Below are 19,721 nucleotides of genomic sequence, written 5' to 3'. Positions count from 1 at the left end.
AGGAGGCAGAGGAGCTGGGTGAGCCGGCTCTCTGTCTCCATTGCGCAGAGCTAGAAAATTAACCTGCAATAACTCTTTAAATACTGCTTGGATTCAATTAGGTGACAACTTTTTGTAAAGCTGTTCACCCACATTTTAATCCAGTACATTCTCTTAAAGTAGAAGAAAAATGAATGGAATCAATGTTGAGGAAAATGAATGAACTCAATGCTGAGGAACAGACTATGACATAGTGACTATAGCAACAAAATAAAACATCCCAGAGAGTACTTTGTTGCCACTTCTTGAGCTTTTATGACACCTGATCTGGACATTGCAATAATGATAAAAAAGAATTCTACATCAAGCTGGTTCCAGCATTCTCAAAGAGCGGTGACAGATCAGCTTTGCAGGACAGAGACTTGTTATGAACCAATGTTTTTCATTTCCACAATAACTTTTCAATCAGATTGAGATCCAGACTATTTTCTGCCATGTCATTGAGATGATACGCCTTTCCTAAAGAAAAGCTTTATCGCTCTTCACTTTTCAGCATGATAAAATGCATTATCATCCTGAAAAATAACTTCATCAACGCCAAACCTATTGTCTATCAATGGAATGACTATTGCCTTAATTGAAACATGTCCACCCTAGCACTTATTGACATCCCCCCAGTCCTTTACCTGACATGCAGCAACATATCATAAATGATGAAGAAACTTGATTGTTTATGTGTTTTATAAGAACAGTACCAAACAGTCCAGCATTATCTCCTTGGCCCATGCAGATTGGTGTTTGATCATTGAATACCACTTTCATCCAATCCTCCACACAATCTTACTTCCTTTAGTTTATTTCTTTCGGTTCAGTCACAAACAATGACTTCTGTTTTCACCTCATCTTCTTCATTTGTTTGTTGCACATTTTCTATTTTCAAGATTTATTGTGTTAAATATTGTGTTGAGTTTTCTATCCCCAAATATTTCCATTTTATATGCTTCCGATTTTCTTTGCATTTGCATCAAATCTGGCACAAAGCACACTGGGAATAACCAATATCTTTTGTCCTACTCTGTGTTTGTACTTTAGCTTGATATTTCATATGCTTTTCTATCTTTAAAGTAAAACTGTCATATGTTTTCTCCTGCACTATCCACAGGCACCGATGGATAGTGCGGGAGATGCTGAACATTTTGATTCCTACCTTGCCCGAATGCGCTGCGCCGTTCGTCCGTTATAGCAGTTTTTCTGTATATTTAAATAAGCTGCTAACTGGCACGGGCGGGGTTACTGCCTTCAATTGGCACTGTGACGTAACCGCCGCCCGGCCTGCAGCATCGGCCGATACTGGCCGATACTGCGCATGTGCGGGATTTCCTACTATACCCGGAAGCAGTCTTCAGCGCTGCTTCATTAGTCCGGAGCAGCGCTGGAGTAAATCCCGCACATACACAGTATCGGTTGGGATGAGAAGGAAAGTGTAAGACATTATATGAATATTCATTAGCCGGGCGGTGCTGCGGGCTGGGCGGCGGTTACGTCACAGTGCCAGATGAAGGCAGTAACCCCGCCCGTGCCAGTTAGCAGCTAATTTAAATATACAGAAAAAACTGCTATAACAGGTGAACGGCTCAACGCATCTGGGCAAGGTAGGACTCAAAATGTTCAGCGTCTCCCGCCCCTGTGGAAAGTAAGGGAGAAAACATATGAGAGTTTTCCTTTAAACTGACAACTCTCTTGTTAGATCCTTGTTTTCTTTTATGTTTGCCAGATCTAGCAGCTTGGTAAAATCTGTAAGCATTTTCTATTTAATTGCAGACTATTTGCATTTTTAGACTTGTCGTTATTTGTATTCTAATTGCAAATTACAAGGTGATTCCATAATTTTTGGGGTGAGCCATAGTATTTTTTTTTACTCTTCTTGAGCTTTAAAACATATATCAAAAATATATCAGTAACACTACCAGTAACATGAATTTACTTCTATCTGTTTGAGCTATATTTCATGAAGGTAGAACATTCGGGCAAGCAAAAAGTCTAGGAAAATGTGTTTAAATGGACAATGTTGTTTCAGACAACTTTCCTCCATGTAATAGCCTATGTGATTCCAAACATGTTTGTAAATTACTTCTTTTACCAAAAAAAGAAAAAACAGCTAAAAACTCCTAAAAAGGTATTGACCGCTAGGTAATTCTCTTCTTTGCAATCTTCTGTCCACTATCTGTTGTCAGGGGAAATCTGGATCTAGTAACAGAGAGACCCAGGACAAAACAAAGGAAGTGCAATGTGCAGTCATGCGCTTGGTGCAGGAGAGGGAGAGAGCCTTAAAAAACTGGGCTGTTTGCCTGCAGGTTGAGCCAGTCTACCTGCTAAAGATGATCCACCACAGACCCTACTGACTTCAATGGGGCTTGGGGCAGATTTTTTTGCAGCGTCAATTCCGCCACGGAAAATCTTCTGCGGACAGCCGAGAAGAGCCTGCCCCCTTTCAAATATGCAGCGAGAAACCCGCAAATAAATCTGCCCATGTGAACGTACCCTTAAAAGGAAAATCAAGGCTTCCCTCTAATCTCTCATCACCCATAAAGCTCAGGGCAGCTGTCCCTTGTGTGAACACCAGTGTGCCTAATGCTGTATATCTACAGGTTTCACCAATTCCTCTGCCCGCTCCCCAAATATCATATACCCTCGACTAAGATTAACTAGACTTGAAAGCTGCCTGATATGATGTCTATAGCCACAATAGTCACAATTCTATGAGGGCCATTTGTTTTCTCAGAACATAAGGTTTAAACTATGGATTATATTTAACATTTAACCAGTTAACAATAAGCCAGCTCTGGGACTGACATTTTACTCTTGTAATAAAGTTATTTCTGCCTTCAGTAAACTTTCTAACTTTCCTCTATTGAGATACAATATGTACAGTTGTGACATAGAGGGACATACGCCATGAAATCCTGGCAAAAACCTCCCTCTGGAGTATGGATTCATATTTATTTACCAACAAATCCTTAAAGGGGTACTCCGGTGGAAAACTATTTTTTTAAATCAACTGGTGCCAGAAAGTTAAACAGATTTGTGAATAAATATAACAACAAAGGCACGTACGTGCACTCACCGCTCAGCAGAGGCAGCTCGGCTTGAAGGTCTGGTCCACGGAATGCTGGGTCACAGCATCGGTGCAGGTAAGTGGGCGCTCGAAGGCTACGCCGGCTGTTTCACACGTGATTAACTTCTATTTAAAGATTTGTGAATAACTTCTATTTAAAAATCTTAATCCTTCCAGTACTTATTAGCTGCTGAATACTACAGAGGAAATTCTTTTCTTTTTGGAGCACAGAGCTCTCTGCTGACATCACGATCACAGTGCTCTCTGCTGACATCTCTGTCCATTTTAGGAACTATCCAGAGCAGCACATGTTTGTTATGGGGATTTTCTCCTATTCTGGACAGTTCTTAATATGGACAGAGAGCACTGTGTTAAAAAAATGAATTTATTTTGTAGTATTCAGCAGCTAATAAGTACAGGAAGGATTAAGATTTTTTAATAGAAGCAATTTACAAATCTGTTTAACTTTCTGGCATCAATTGATTTAAAAAAATAAGTTTTCCACCGGTGTACCCCTTTAAAGGAGAACTCTAGCCACAGGTGGCATTGTAGCCAGATAATCAGTGTTACTCTCTTAACCTGCCAGTGGTGTCATTGTTGTGTCTTATTGTGTAGAACGTGATCTAAATTCTGAATCTATAGACATAGAGTGCTTTGCCTTCATTTTGGAATATGTAGGCAATTATCTTCTTGGTATCTTCTGCCTCTGTAGTCACACCACTTTCCCAGTATATCTACAGGGATCATTAATCTTTCAGAACTCTCTGACATCTGAGTCTCGGTTCCAGGAGTCACTGGTTTTCAATTAGTCATGGAAGAGTTCTGGCCTCTTATCAATAAACTACACATCTACATAGGCAGTGACAGGCACGCCCAAGGGTGAAGAGCGTCTGGTGACACTGTGTACTATCTAAGTCTCACAAGTCTTTTTTTTTACATAACATCTTTCATACTTGTATGTTCAAGATTAGATAATTTAGTACTGAATTCCATTCTACAGATCCCTACTGAGCATTCCTCCTCCTCCTGAATGGATGCGGTATATGCGTAAACACATAGAAAGATCTTAAGATTTCTGGCAAACTCAAAGCCAGTGCGGTCAGTTGGGAAACAATAATAATAATGATGATGGATGATGATGATGATGATAATAATAATATTTCCTAATTTATAGAGGGACAGAATATTCCACAGCCCTATACAAGACTGCAGTTGACTTCAGATTAATGCCATGTTTTGCGCAAAGTTGACATTTAATTTAATATCTACGGACGCAATAAAGGCCTGATCTAGTGCAATTCAAAAGATCTGCAGGGAAGACTTGACCTTGTGGCTGAGAGGGATACCGACACACAGTGTAAGGGGAGGGTCACACGACACAGATCTGCCGGCGACCCGACCCTTGGTTTGCCTCCAGCTGTTACCCCCTGCTCGCAACTGCAATCCGCCATTCCGAGGAGTCACCCACGAGCCTGTGAGTCACAGACATTGCAGTGCGTCATGATGTCTGAGTACACTGCGATGCATGCAACGACTCGTACAGTGATTCACACTGTTACTGCTCTTAGTGGCGAAATTCCCACTGCGAGCAGGGGGGGGGGGGGAACAGCTGGAGGCACTCTAAGGGTTGGGTTAACGGCAGATCCACAGCGTAAAATACTCTGCGGATCCATGTCGTCTGATTCTACCCTAATGGTATTCAGAACTGAATTTTCTTGCTATTGTGTGTAATTCAAGCCAGATTGGTTAAAAAGTTTGTGTCATGTGTACCATTTTTTTTAAGGAACATGGCTTAAAAAATGAGCAGGGGAGAGGGCATAAATCACGCCTAAAAATGAAATTATAGCCTGCACCGAAAAAAATACTTGGAATAAACTATACCACCCAGACAACGTACACTGTGTAAGGCTGGGTTGACATCACGTTTTTACCAATATGGGAACGCATACGCTGGGGGGAGCTAAAACCTTGCGCTCCCGTATCCCTGCCGTATGCCGCCCGTAAGTAATTGATTTCAATGAGCCAACCGGAGTGAAACGCTGACTCCGGTCGGCTAATTTTTATTTATTTTTTTCAAATAAAAATGTATTCAATTTTAGAATAAAGTGCATAATAACAAAAACACAAGCATCAAATAACAGGAGAGTTGTATAGTAATTTGCCCACAACATAACATGGGAAGAAAATACTCTCTTTGTAACAGACTGCTAATCATTCAAGTATCGAGGTATTATTACAATATACATGATGGAGACTAATGTCTATTCAGAAAATGCCTCTCTGAACTAGATAGTGATAATCCTTAGATACCATAGTGAAAAAGCTTATACGAGATCCCGCATTGTGTCTAATCGGAATCAAGATGGGGTAAGTGAGAGGTGAGGTCAAAACTTGTCGTATCAAGCAGTCTGGTGAATTAAATGTCATTTAAACTTAACTACTAAAAGAGAATGAAAGGAAAGGAAAGGGGGGTAAGATGTAGGAGGTAAGTTGAAAGGGGGGGGGGGGGCATAGGGGATACGAAGGAAGAACGACATGGAAGAAGAAGGGACCATAGAAGAGATATAAAGAACTTACCGCACAAGCCGAACCACACCGGAACCACCGCCGCGCCCAGTGCCCATAGGAAGAAAGGGTATGTATAATAGAAATGTACATGTCCAAATATATGCCGTTAGGAAAAGGGTAGTATACTGGGTATAAACAGGGGTTCTAAGGGGTGTTTGTATATCAGCTGGCAAGATACAGAGTTGCATATTCCGGGGAAGATACAAAGGTTAGCCAAGGTGACCAGATCGCAGTATACCTGGCTAGCTGATTGGGGGAGTCGGCCATCAGCTCATCCATTCTATGTAATTTAGATATGTCAAGTAGCCAAGAGGAGATAGAAGGCACCGAGGTCGACCTCCACAACCTCGGAATAACAGTTCTGGCTGCTATCAACAGGAATGAGATTAGTCGTGAAGTGTTGGTCGGCTAATTTTTGCCCCGTATGCGGTTTTCTACCAGACCTCAAACCGTGGTCGACTACGTTTTAGGTGCGGTGGGAAAACCGCATAGAGGGCGTTTCGCTCCGGTCGGTTCATTGAAATGAATTACATATGGGCGGCATACGGCAGGGATTATGGGAGCACAAGGTTTTGTCTCCTCCCAGCCGTATGCGGTCCCGTATTGGTAAAAACGTGATGTGAACCCAGCCTAAGATAGGCTAGATTTGGAAACACCCTGGCCCTGATTTACTAAGAGTGGAGTGTTTATTCTGGAGTGATTTCAATATCACTCGTCTTATTTTTAAGGCTTATTTACTATTCTGTCGCACATTTCGTTTTTTTTTCTGTTGCACTTTTTTTTGTCGCACTAGTCAATTATGTTGCACAAACTCCGAGCTAAAGAAATTAGTTGTGTGAATCAAAATGGTTTAGACTTGTTTGTTTAAAAATGTTTTCATGAATCAAAAGTATTCATGTTTTATAATTTTTCAAACATTACAACAATTCTCCTTGTTTATCAGCTTCGGGGTTAAATTGATTTAAACCTAATATTGCAAATATATATAAACATTAACTATCACAAAGTAATTCAATATTTTATTCATAGAAGTGTTTATCTGTACAAAATGTTTTCAGGTTATAAAATCAGTTACTTTCACACACCACAATGGTAAACAGTCTCTTGTTAGAAATCGCTCCATTTTTTTATTTTCACTCATCCTCTTGGCTGTCGATTAATCTGTGAGCCAAACTCACACTTTTTCTGGAGTGATTTTTGAAGTATTCCCATTATTTTCGTCTTTTTGTTAGGAACACGCCCATTTTTTGTTTAACCACGCCCATTTCAGAGTTTAAAAAAACACTCCGAGTGTTTTCAAAAGTGTAGGTTGTGCGGCGTAAAAGTTGGGCGCAGAAATAGTCGCACGGATGGTGCGATAAAAATGTAGGCGCATAAACCGAGAAAAAAATTCGGTAGTAAATAAGGGCCCCTGAGTCACTGTTAAAAGTCTGGTGTATTCTTAGAATGCCTAGTGTAAGTAATATGTCCGCTAGTCACTTTAAAGGGGTACTCCAGTGGAAAAAAAATTTTTAACCCCTTAAGGACTCAGCGTTTTTCAGTTTTTGCACTTTAGTTTTTTCCTCCTTACCTTTTAAAAATCACAACCCTTTCAATGTTCAACCTAAGAATCCATATGATGGCTTATTTTTTGCACCATCAATTTTACTTTGCAGTGACATTAGTCATTTTACCCAAAAAACCACAATGAAACGGAAAAAAAAAATCAATGTCCGACATTGGTGGCTTCCTTTTCTGCGCAGTGCATTTTTCGATAAAAATGACACCTTATCATTATTCTGTAGGTCCATACAGTTAAAATGATACCCTACTTATATAGGTTTGATTTTGTCGCACTTCTGGAAAAAATCATAACTACATGCAGAAAAATGTATACGTTTAAAATTGTCATCTTCTGACCCCTTTAACTTTTTTATTTTTCCGCTTATAGGGATGTATTAGAGCTATTTTTTTGCACCATGATCTGAAATTTTTTTCGGTACCATTTTTGTGTTGATCGGACTTTTTGATACTGTATATACTCGAGTATAAACCGAGTTTTTTAGCACAATTTTTCGTGCTGAAAACACCCCCCTTGGCTTATACTCGAGCAAACTCTCCACCTTCAGTGATCTTCAACCTGCGGACCTCCAGATGTTTCAAAACTACAACTCCCAGCAAGTCCGGGCAGCCATCGGCTCTCCGGGCATGCTGGGATTTGTAGTTTTGAAACATCTGGAGGTCCACAGGTTGAAGACCACTGCAGCCTTCGACATCATCCAGACCCCTCTCACCCCCTTTAGTTTTGTACTCACCTCCGATCGGCGGGACGTTAGGGTGCGCTGGTCCGGGCCATCTGTGCTGCAGGGACCGTCTGGTTGGGAGGGATAGTCGTTGCGGGCTGTCCACCTTCACCGGGGGGGCCTCTTCTCCGCGCACAGAGACGTTCATGAGCAACTTCCTTGTGCGTCGTCGTCAAGGCAACGTCTCTATTCCGGGTCCGAAGCGCGGAGAAGAGACTTTTCCTCCCCACCGGACGGTCCCTGCAGCACAGATGGCCCGGACCAGTGCACTCTAACGTCCCGCCGAGCGGAGGTGAGTACAAAACTAAAGGGGGTGAGAGGGGGGGGGGGTGCTGGATGATGTCGAAGGCCGCAGTGGTCTTCAACCTGCGGACCTCCAGATGTTTCAAAACTACAACTCCCAGCATGCCCGGACAGCCGATGGCTGCCCGGGCTTGCTTGGAGTTGGAATTTTGAAACATCTGGAGGTCCGCAGGTTGAAGACCACTGTTAAATTAGACATTGACAAGCGGTGATGATGAAGGGGGGGGGGGGGGTGGGTTGATGACAGGTGGTGATGATGAAGGGGGGTGGGATGATGACAAGGGGATGATGAAGGGGGTGTGTGGGATGATGACAAGGGGATGATGACAGGTGGTGATGATGAAGGGGGGATGATGACAGGGTAATGATGAAGGGGGGATGATGACAGGCAGTGATGATGAAGGGTGATGATGATGAGGGTGTTAATGACGGGGGTCTGGATGATGACAGGGGGGAATGATGTATTTCCCACCCTAGGCTTATAGTCGAGTCAATAACTTTTCCTGGGTTTTTGGAGTGAAATTAGGGGCCTCGGCTTATATTCGGGTCGGCTTATACTCGAGTATATATGGTAGCTTTTTATTCCTTTTTTACTGGTATAAAAGGTGACCAAAAATACACTACTTTGGACTTTGAGCTTTTTTTTCATGTACGCCTTTGACGTGCGGTTTAATTAACCATACATATTTACAGTTCGGACATTTACACACGCGGCGATACTACATATGTTTTTTTTTTTAAAATATATTTCCATAGTTTTTTTTTTATGGGAAAAGGGGCGGTGATTCTGACTTTTATTAGGGAAGGGGTTAAATCACATTTATTAACACTTTTTTTTGCAATGTTATAGCCCCCATATAACATTCCAACTTTGACATTCAGATGGCAGGGTCAGAATTTGGCACAAACAAAATGAAAGCATGGATCCATCCGGTTCAGGCCGGTGCCGGTGGTGTAATGGTTTGGAAGACCTTTTCTTGGCACACTTTGGGCCCCTTAGTACCAGTTGAGCAGCAATGGAACAAAACTGCCTACCTGACCATGTCCATCCCTTTATGACCACAGTGGACCCATCTTCTGATAGTTCCAGCAGGATAATGCACCATGTCACAAAGCTCACATCATCTCACACTGGTTTCTTGATCTTGGTCACTGTATTTCAATGGCCTCCATAGTCACCAGATTTCAATCCAATGGATTATTGGATTACAAGTGGGGGGGGGGGGGGGGGGGGGTGTACCTAATAAAGTGGCCAGGGCTGAGTGCATGTGTCGGTACAGACTGTTTAGAGACCTGGTATGGTGCAAGAATTCTTTAATCTGTTGTGTGATAGTTTAGAAATTCTGATGTTCTATCTCTGATTTCCGGCACAAAAATGCAAGATAATCTGCAATCTCTACAAAACCAGTCGGTCTGGGCAGAAATTATGAGATGGTTGCAAATAAAAGCATTAGAAACCTATTTTATGAGAGTCATTTGTTCTGAGATGCCATCCTATATGCCTATAAGGCAGTGTTTCCCAAGCAGGGTGCCTCCAGCTGTTGCAAAACTACAACTCCCAGCATGCCCGGACAGCCAAAGGCTGTCCGGGCATGCTGGGAGTTGAAGTTTTGCAACAGCTGGAGGCACCCTGCTTTAGAAACACTTGTGGTGTACAAGGAGAGTAACGGTGACTGGGGTGTTGCAGTGGTAGTGTAGGGTATGGTGGTATTAACCTTTGAATGTCGTGACGCCAGGGTGCGGTTTGCTCAATAGTAATGTTCCTACTGTCAACCGTCCCACAAACGACAGGGAAAAATAAAGGAATGTACACAGCAGATTTCAGGAATAAACTGAAGAAACTGTGCTCGGGGAATTTATGAAACAGTCTTTAACATAACAGTCTTTTCAAGAGTGAACCGGGATACAGGTTCCTCACAGGTTTTCTGGAACTTGGAAGCAATGAGCTTTTATGCAGGCCACTGTGCTACTAATTTAGAAGATTTGAGCTGATAGTAGTCACACAAGATTTGATAGATGGAGCTTTGACTAACTCACGTTTAGTGGCTGCAGGTTCTTAGGCTTTGGCCTAGATTAATTAAATTAATGCTGAGAGATTGTGCTTGCTTGATAAACCGGAACTAAGAGAGCGAATTTAGCGGCTACAGCCCTTTATATAATAAGGGGCTGGACTAAGCATATTGGTCAGCAAATCTTTAAGTTATGAACCCAGTGAACTCTGGGTACATCACATGACCTCTAAGGTCCTTGTACATTTTATACATCACAACCGTACATCATGTGACCACCAAGGTCCTGTACATATATTTTCTATAAATTAAATAAATATAAACACACTTTACATGAGGCGACCAAGGACAAGCCCTGCTGGAGAGCCCTATATGAATGGAGGGACTCTAGCTGAGGGGACTGTAGACAAGGGACAGGACAAGGTCCTGTACCGGGACACCAAACACTGCTTTATGGATATGTAGCTGTCACACCACACCCCCTCACAGGATCCCTTCTATGAGCCACTCTTATTAGGACAGATTTGTTTGGCCATTCATCTAGACTACATTGTCCCTACAGTGGTCAACAATGCCTGGCTGGTCATAGCTTCCCATGCCTAAGTCAGCTGGAAGCAGGAACTGGGTAGTACACCTTTTTGCAGTGGGGGGTCACATTTCATATTTTCTGATGAAACAATTCATAATAATAATAAAGTGATCAACACGGTAATGGAGGAAAGTACATTCAAAAGAAGAAAAACTAGCACAAGAGGACATAGTTTTATAAAAGAGGGGCAAAGGTTTATGTTGTAATATCAGGAAGTATTACTTTACTGAAAGAGTGGTAGCTGCAAATACAGTTTACTGCAGAAGTGGTAGCTGCAAATACAGTGGAGGAGTTTAAAGGGGTACTCCGGTGGAAATTTTTATTTTTTTTTTAAATCAACTGGTGCCAGAAAGTTAACCCCTTAAGGACTCAGGGTTTTTCCGTTTTTGCACTTTCGTTTTTTCCCCCTTACCTTTTAAAAATCATAACCCTTTCAATTTTCCACCTAAAAATCCATATTATGGCTTATTTTTTGCATCGCCAATTCTACTTTGCAGTGACATTAGTCATTTTACCCAAAAATGCACGGCGAAACGGAAAAAAAAATCATTGTGCGACAAAATCGAAAAAAAAACGCCATTTTGTAAATTTTGGGGGCTTCCGTTTCTACGCAGTGCATATTTCGGTAAAAATTACACCTTATCATTATTCTGTAGGTCCATACGGTTAAAATGATACCCTACTTATATAGGTTTGATTTTGTCGCACTTCTGGAAAAAATCATAACTACATGCAGGAAAATTTATACATTTAAAAATGTCATCTTCTGACCCCTATAACTTTTTTATTTTTTCACGTACGGGGCGGTATGAGGACTCATTTCTTGCGCCGTGATCTAAAGTTTTTATTGGTATGATTTTTGTTTTGATCTGACTTTTTGATCACTTTTTATTCATTTTTTAATGTTATAAAAAGTTACCAAAATACGCTTTTTTGGACTTTGGAATTTTTTTGCGCGTACGCCATTGACCGTACGGCTTAATTAATGATATATTTTTATAGTTCGGACATTTACGCACGCGGCGATACCACATATGTTTATTTTTTTTTTTTTTTACACTGTTTTATTTTTTTATGGGAAAAGGGGGGTGATTCAAACTTTTATTAGGGAAGGGGTTAAATGACCTTTATTAACACTTTTTTTTTACTTTTTTTTTGCAGTGTTATAGGTCCCATAGGGACCTATAACACTGCACACACTGATCTCTCATCCTGAACACAGGCGTGTATTAACACGCCTGTGATCAGCATTATCGGCGCTTGACTGCTCCTGCCTGGATCTATGGCACGGAGCAGTCATTCGTCGATCGGACACCGAGGAGGCAGGTAAGAGCCCTCCCGGTGTCCGATCAGCTGTTCGGGACGCCGCGATTTCACCGCGGCGGTCCCGAACAGCCCGACTGAGCAGCCGGGATACTTTCAGTTTCACTTTAGAAGCGGCGGTCAGCTTTGACCGCCGCTTCTAAAGGGTTAATACCGCACATCGCCGCGATCGGCGATGTGTGGTATTAGCCGCGGGTCCCGGCCGTTGATTAGCGCCGGGACCCACGCGATATGATGCGGTATCAAGGCGCGATCCCGCTTCATATCGCGGGAGCCGGCGCAGGACGTAAATATACGTCCTGCGTCGTTAAGGGGTTAAACAGATTTGTAAATGACTTCTAATAAAAAAATCTTTACCCTTCCAGTACTTTTTAGCAGCTGTATGCTACAGAGGAAATTCTTTTCTTTTTGAATTTCTTTTTTGTCTTGTCCACAGTGCTCTCTGCTGACACCTGATGCCCGTATCAGGAACTGTCCAGAGCAGGAGAAAATCCCCATAGCAAACCTATACTACTCTGGACAGTTCCTGACATGAACAGAGGACAAAAAAGAAATTCAAAAAGACAAGAATTTCCCCTGTAGCATACAGCCACTAAAAAATACTGGAAGGTATTGTAGTGCAACATAACTTATCCCCTATCCGAAGGATAGGGGATAAGTTATAGATTGCGGGGGGTGCGAGTGCTAGGGCCCCCCGCAATCTCCTGGACAGGGCTGCGGCAGTCTGCAGGAAGTGCAGTTTCGTCCCCAGCAGAAAGCCGCAGCAGACACACCCCCTCCATTTATCGCTCTAACGCCCCCTTCCAGCATGCTTCCGCGGCCCGAACATAAGATTGCGGGGGGATAGGGAGTAAGTTATATTGCACTACAGATGTCCTTTAATGGGGTACTCCGGTGGTTAAGATTTTTGGCTATATTGCATCTTCTTCATGTTTTTTGCAATTGACATGTATTATATGTTTGTGTGATAGTCTGGGGGATGTAGGGTATGGGGAGTGTAGCTGTGTGGTTATTAAAGGGTGCTTGTTAACCCTTGCTATTCGTGATGCCAGGGTGGGGGCTCCTCAGAAGTGCTTGTCCTACCGCCACCCTTCCCAAAAGCAATAGGGAGGTAGATAATAATCGAATGTCCACAACTGGAGAGTTTTCTGTAACAGGTATAACTTTTACTGAAGAGTTTCTGTAAGCTTCAATAACCGAACAGTCTTTATGCATACAAGCGCTTTCTTTGGAGATTGACAAAGGTTGGGACTTTAGCAATTTAGAGTTTTTAAGTATTAGGCGCTATTCCACTGGATTTAGGGGATTAGTTGCGGTCCAGTAGTCACACTAGATTAGAACTCACGGTTTTAGTTCTGCTGAGGCCGGTAGGTTTTTCAGGACTAGCGTGTCTTTGAAAGTTGCGCAGATCCATCCTGCTAGTTAGGAATCCAAAAGAGCAGCAACCCAAGAGAGCGATAATTGGCTACAGCTCCCTTATATAGGCAGGGGCTGGACTAGTGCTAATTGGTCCATTACTGATGTCAATCACCATTACAAAGATTTATGGGTAACACGTGACACAAGGACCTCCTAAGGACCTCCGACATACCATATAGGTTATTAACATGGTCACATGACCGAAGGTCCTGCGACGCTAAACAAGGTAAGTACTATACATTATCCCAGATATATTCTATTATTACATATATACAGTTATCAGCATTAAAGAATTAGACTTAAGGAGAGGTGACTAGGGGCTGTCCCACCTGAGGGACCCTACCTGAACGTAGTTACTCTGACTTTGGGGACCTCTACACTAGGTACGGTATGTAATACGGTACCGGTCCACCACATATGTGTAGCATGTGTCTTTTTTTCTTACCTGTTTGTGGGCCAGTAAGTTCTTTAGTTCTTCGTTGGATCTCTTACTGTTTTCCACAACGTTGGCCATGTTAGGATTAGGCTGTGGACAACATGTCATGGCTTTTTTTTTCTCTGTTCTTTCAGAACTGCATGAGAGAGATAAGCCATGGCTCCTCATCTCCCCCTCCTGGAGGACGCAGGTGTGCATGAGAGAAAGAAGCCACAGCAGGGGGAGAGAGGACATACTTCTGAGGACGCAGGTCTGGATGAGAGAAAAGTTATTCCCCTTCCTGGAGGACGCAGGTGTGCATGAGAGAAAGAAGCCAGAGCAGGGGGAGAGGAAGTACACAGCTCCTAATCTCCCCTCCCCCTGCTCTGTCTTCTGAGGATGCAGGTCTGCACTGAAGGAAGACAGAGAAGATAAGAGTGTTATCTGAAGGGGAGGATAACAAAGTGCACGGGCTGGGGATGTATAGACTGCAGGGGAATAAATCTCGGACTGGGGATGATTTCTATGTGTGAAGGGTGGGTTGGGGGACTCCTGAATGACACATGCTGGGAGTTGTAGTCCCTGTTATTTGTGTGTATGCTAGTGTTTACAAATCAGTGTGCCTCCAGCTGTTGCAAAACTACAACTCCCAGCATGCCTTGACAGACTTTGGGCATGGGAGTTGTAGTTTTGCAACAGCTGGAGGCACACTGGTTGGGAAACACTGTCCTAGCCTATTCAGCATACACATCATGTTACACCAGTGTTTCCAAACCAGTGTGTCTCCAGCTGTTGTAAAACTACAACTCCCAGCATGACCTGACAGCCTTTGGGCATGCTGAGAGTTGTAGTGGAGGCACACTGATAGGGAAACACTGGCCTAGCCTATTCAGTATATTACAAACAAAGTGCATTGTTTCCCAACCAGAGTGTCTTCAGCTGTATCAAAACTACAACTCCCAGCATGCCCGGACAGCTTTTGGCTGTCCGGGCATGCTGGTAGTAGTAGTTTTGCAACACCTGGAGGCACACTGGTTGAGAAACACTGGTGTATGCCCTACAGAGGTGTGGTGAACTACAACCCCCAGGAGACTACAGAGGCAGCATGCTGGTGTTATACCACAGACTGAAGACTCCTCAATGACACATGCTGGGAGTTGTAGTCCCTTTTGTGTCTGTGACAGTGTATCCCAAGACTATATTAGTGTGCTGTGTATAAGGGGGCCGACCCGGGAAAATAGTAGGATGGGTAAAGGGCGTAACAAAAAAAAAAGGAGACGTCCCAAACCAGCAAGGCATGTGGCATGCTGGGATTTGTAGTTTTCAGCACAGCAAGAAACAGTAAATAGCAAAGATAGTAAAACAAAGTGGGGGATAAAAAGACATCAAATAACTGAAATAGAGTAGGCTAAACAACAAGAATAGAAATGAAACAAAACAAATAGGGTAAGTCACAAATGGAAAAACATGTTGACAACCTGAGTGCCCCTTTAATAGAAGTCATTTACAAATCTGTTTAACTTTCTGGCACCAGTTGATTTAAAATAAAAAAAGAATTCCACCGGTGTACCCCTTTAAGCATGCATTGGATAGGCATATATCCTTCATATAAGATAGGGCCAGGGACTATTCATAGTATTCCGAATATTGGGCCGACTAGATGAGTTCTTCTCTGCGGACACCTCTTTGTTTCTATAGCACCAACATATTCTGCAGCACTTTACAACTCTAAGCTTATATATACAGATATTAACATCTATTCCACAATAAAAACAAGAACAATGGGAGTGGGGGCTCTGCTCACAAGACCCTTAACCCTTCATAATCCAGATACTATCAGCTCCTTTATACGCTGGATTAAATGAAATGTTGATGCTCTCTGTTGTGCACAGTGCCAGCCTGGAGCGCGCAGAGTTAATTGTAGCAGTGGAATAAGCAATGAGGCATTGAAATTAGCTGCGCTCGCGAAGCAACGTGCTCATCCTAAAAGTTTCCAGCGTTGTTCCTGATATGAATTGGGAGTGTGTGGATGGAGTTGTGAAGCAGAGGAGCCGCCAACACCTTTCCATAGCTGAATAAGCTGCAAGTAATGATGTCAAAGCGCAGAGCTGGTGGTGGTCCCCCTCAGCCTCTGGAGGAGACTCACTCCTAACACCATCACACACTGGGAAGCATGAGATGCGGAGCTAGTCCACATTTTCATTTAGTCAGGCTGGTCCTTTCCAGAGGCAGGAAAAAAGGCTGCGTCCTCTCTCCTCGCCCATGAATGCCGCTCTCCATTCCAACCCCATCAGCTGTAAAGTTTGAACCAGGAATGATTTGTCAATTCCAAGGATGATATCAGCAGAGTGGGAGTCCGAGGGGCTACAGACGGTGGGGATTGTAATGATAATCTGTGCATCTCTCAAGCTTCTGCATTTGTTGGGGCTCATTGATTTCTCCGAAGGTAAAGTCTTATCACTTCGCATTCTTCATTTTGCTTTTCAATTCATCATTTTGCAAGTTTCTCAATATTGCTATGATTGATAAAAAAAAAAAAAAAAAAAAAAAAAAACAATAAAATGACTTTTAACCACTGGGGAAGATGGTGCCCCGGACCCTGGTAACTATGCCAAGAATAATATAATGGCTTATGTTAATTGAGACATGTATTGCCTTGTTTGTGCCTTGTATGTTGATTTTACTAAGAAGCTTAGCATTAGACAAACTGTGAACGTGTTCGGATTACTGCATAGTAGGGGGTCATGTTCCTGTTACTTATACATGCAAAGTTATGTGTCTACAGATGTAGCAGAGCTGAATTAGTCATTTATCTGGTTGTTTGTGGTTTTGGTGTTTTGATGGGCAGCAAAATGACATTAGCGAAGTCCAGTTATGTATGCTTACATTCATGTCAATGTAGTAGAGCTGAATTGGTCAGTTCTGCAGGACAATCTACTTAGTCATCTTATCTATAACCCATAATATCTAAATGATTATTATTATTATTTTTGTTGTTGTTGTTCTTATTATTTTTAGTAGTATGATATTATTGTTATTATTATTATTATTATTATTATTATTATGGCAATTCATTTTATCTATGCTATGTCTGTTCAGATGCAGAAGAGCTGAGTTTGTAGTAGTATGATGCTGATGCTGATGATGATGATGATTATTATTATTTTTATTATTAATAATAATTATAATCATCATCATCATCATACTACTACTACTACTAAACACTCAGTTCTTCTGCATCTGAACAGACATAGAATAGATCAAATAAATTGCCATAATTATAATAAATACACATAATTATTATATGAAAAAATATTACAAATAATACCTATTATTAATAATAATAATAATAATAACCATCATTATTATTATTTTTATTATTATAATTAGTATTATTATTATTATTTAAGCAATTTCATTTATCTATGCAATGTCTGTTCAGATGCAGAAGAGCTGAATGTGTAGTAGGATGATGATGATGATTATAAATAATAACAATAATAATTATTATTATAATTAGTATTATTATTATTTCGGCAATTTCAGATGCAGAAGAGCTGAGTTTGTCCTCTGATAACCGAGCAGTATTGCCTGCAATCCTATAAAAAAGACACAACATTATACCACAATATGTGTCAAACCCAGTGTGAACAGTTTATTGACAAACTCGGCTCTGCTACATCTGTAACTCCGTGTATGTTTACCTTATTGCACATCTATCTATTACTCCATAACCTGCAGTGTAGAGAAGACAACTCCTTTGTGCAGCATACAGAGCTCTTTGGAATATTGGAGATCTCTCTGCTTGATAAAGGACCATCTTATTACCTTCTGCAGACATAGAACGTTCTCAGTAGCAGTCGCCCCACCTAAGAACTTCATTACCAGCTGTCGCCTTCCATTAAAATAGATCATACTTATTGGGAAACCTCCATCCTCATCGCTGCTTTGCAAGTGTTAAAGCGTACCCGTCAGATCCACCCAAAAACTTTTTTTTAATATATCACTCAGTACCTAATCCTGACCATGTACATCTACACATTGTTATGTGTCTAGCACCTTATTTATTTTTTATTCCACTTTTAATTTAGCTCACTAGTCTGAATTCCTCTCAAAGGGAGGGGGTGTGGCCTCACTGTGCAGGTCTCCGCCCCCTCCCTCAGTATGCTGTCTGCTCACATCTCCCCTAGCATTAGCAAAACTACAAATCCCAGCTTGTCCTCACTGACCGTAGCGGGACACAAGCTGACAGTGGGGTGATTTTTCCTCCATCTGTGAGCCTTGCGCTCACAGCTGTCAATCAAGGAAGTGTGTCCATGATGTATGGACACAGCAGGACTAATATGTGTCCAAGCAGGCGGGGGGGGGGGGGGGGGTCAGTTGTTTGACTGGCTTTTTCAGGATGAAATACTGAACATGTTCTAATGATAGCAATTGCTAAATCTATTGGTTATACATGCTTTACAACATATCAAAGTTTTGACAGTGCCCATTTAACTTATAGTAAATATTATGTCTTATAGCAGTGTTTTCCAAACAGGGTGTCTCCAGCTGTTGCAAAACTACAACTCCCAGCATGCCCGGACAGCCAAAGGCTGTCTGGGCATGCTGGAAGTTGTAGTTTTGCAACAGCTGGAGACACACTGTCTCATAGTAAAGTATCAATGGAAGAACAGGAGTTGTGTAAATAAAGGATAAATATTTATTGATATGTAATACATGGACATGTGAGTTTATACAGGAGCCTATTGTATGCACAGTCAGTAAACATTTAAGCTTTGAATATTTGAATATTTAAATATTCGCATTTCGAATTTTTATTGCGAATATCGCAAATTTGCGACTATATTCGCTATATATTCAAAATTGCGAATATTCATTTTTTCCGCATATGCGCATATTCGCATGAATCGCGAATTTTCGCATATGTACATATTCGCATATTCCTTCTTTTCACTTGTGGGCCAATTAGAATGATGCAAATACACATCCCTAGCAACCAATAGTATAGTTGCCCACCCCCTCACTGTTTTCTCCCTCCAATACACGAACATGCGAATATTCATATATGCGAATATTCACATATGCGAATATTTGAATATAACGAATACGCGAAATTCGCGAATATAGGATGAATATTCATCTATATATTCACGAAATATCGCAAATTCGAATATGGGCAATGCTGCTCATCACTACTTATAATATAACTAGAGTCTATATTTTACTCCAATGTTCTCCAGGGGCAGTCATAGGGTGTAACTTCCTAATAAACTTTTTTTTACCTGATTTTGTTTCTATGTGCCAGTTACCAGACTAGTAGGGTTTATAGGAGCTACTATTGTATAGGAACATGTGGTTCTGCAGTGGGTACATGTCACGTGACATTCATATATGCCTGTATGGTTGTGTCATCCAGCATCAGTGTTCCACACACTATAGACAGTAATATGATTGTGCGCCTCCCCCATTGTGATCTAGACAACTGCCTTCTCTGCCCACCCTGTTTCTCGGTACTGAATTATGATCAGCAGTGGACACAGAGAGGAGAGGGATCCCATGTAAGAACAGTATAAGAACCCCTAGCTTGCATAGAATATCCCCTTAAAGGGGTACTCAGGTAGAAAACATTTTTTTTTCTCTTCAAATCAACTGGTGACAGAAAGTTAAACAGATTTGTAAATTACTTCTATTTAAAAATCTTAATCCTTCCAGTACT

The 19,721-nt window shown here is 41.7% G+C and overlaps 1 protein-coding gene across 4 annotated transcripts in view; it reads left to right on the top strand.

Annotated features, from left to right (window-relative positions):
- KCNIP4 (potassium voltage-gated channel interacting protein 4) overlaps positions 1 to 19,721 on the top strand; it is a 686,042-nt gene that overhangs the window by 368,657 nt on the left and 297,664 nt on the right. Inside the window, exon 1 of one of the 4 annotated variants that reach the window (XM_056555496.1) lies at positions 15,687 to 16,448. The exons of the other annotated variants lie outside the window; for them this stretch is intronic. Within the exon in view, the coding sequence (XP_056411471.1) occupies positions 16,337 to 16,448 (112 nt within the window). The 5' untranslated portion in view covers positions 15,687 to 16,336. Of the gene's footprint in view, positions 1 to 15,686; positions 16,449 to 19,721 lie in introns of those variants that run through there. 4 annotated transcript variants of the gene reach the window in all.

This window comes from Hyla sarda, chromosome 1 (genome assembly GCF_029499605.1).
Source record: "Hyla sarda isolate aHylSar1 chromosome 1, aHylSar1.hap1, whole genome shotgun sequence".
Taxonomy (NCBI): Eukaryota; Metazoa; Chordata; class Amphibia; order Anura; family Hylidae; genus Hyla; species Hyla sarda.
This window is presented reverse-complemented; position numbering and strand designations above follow the sequence as displayed.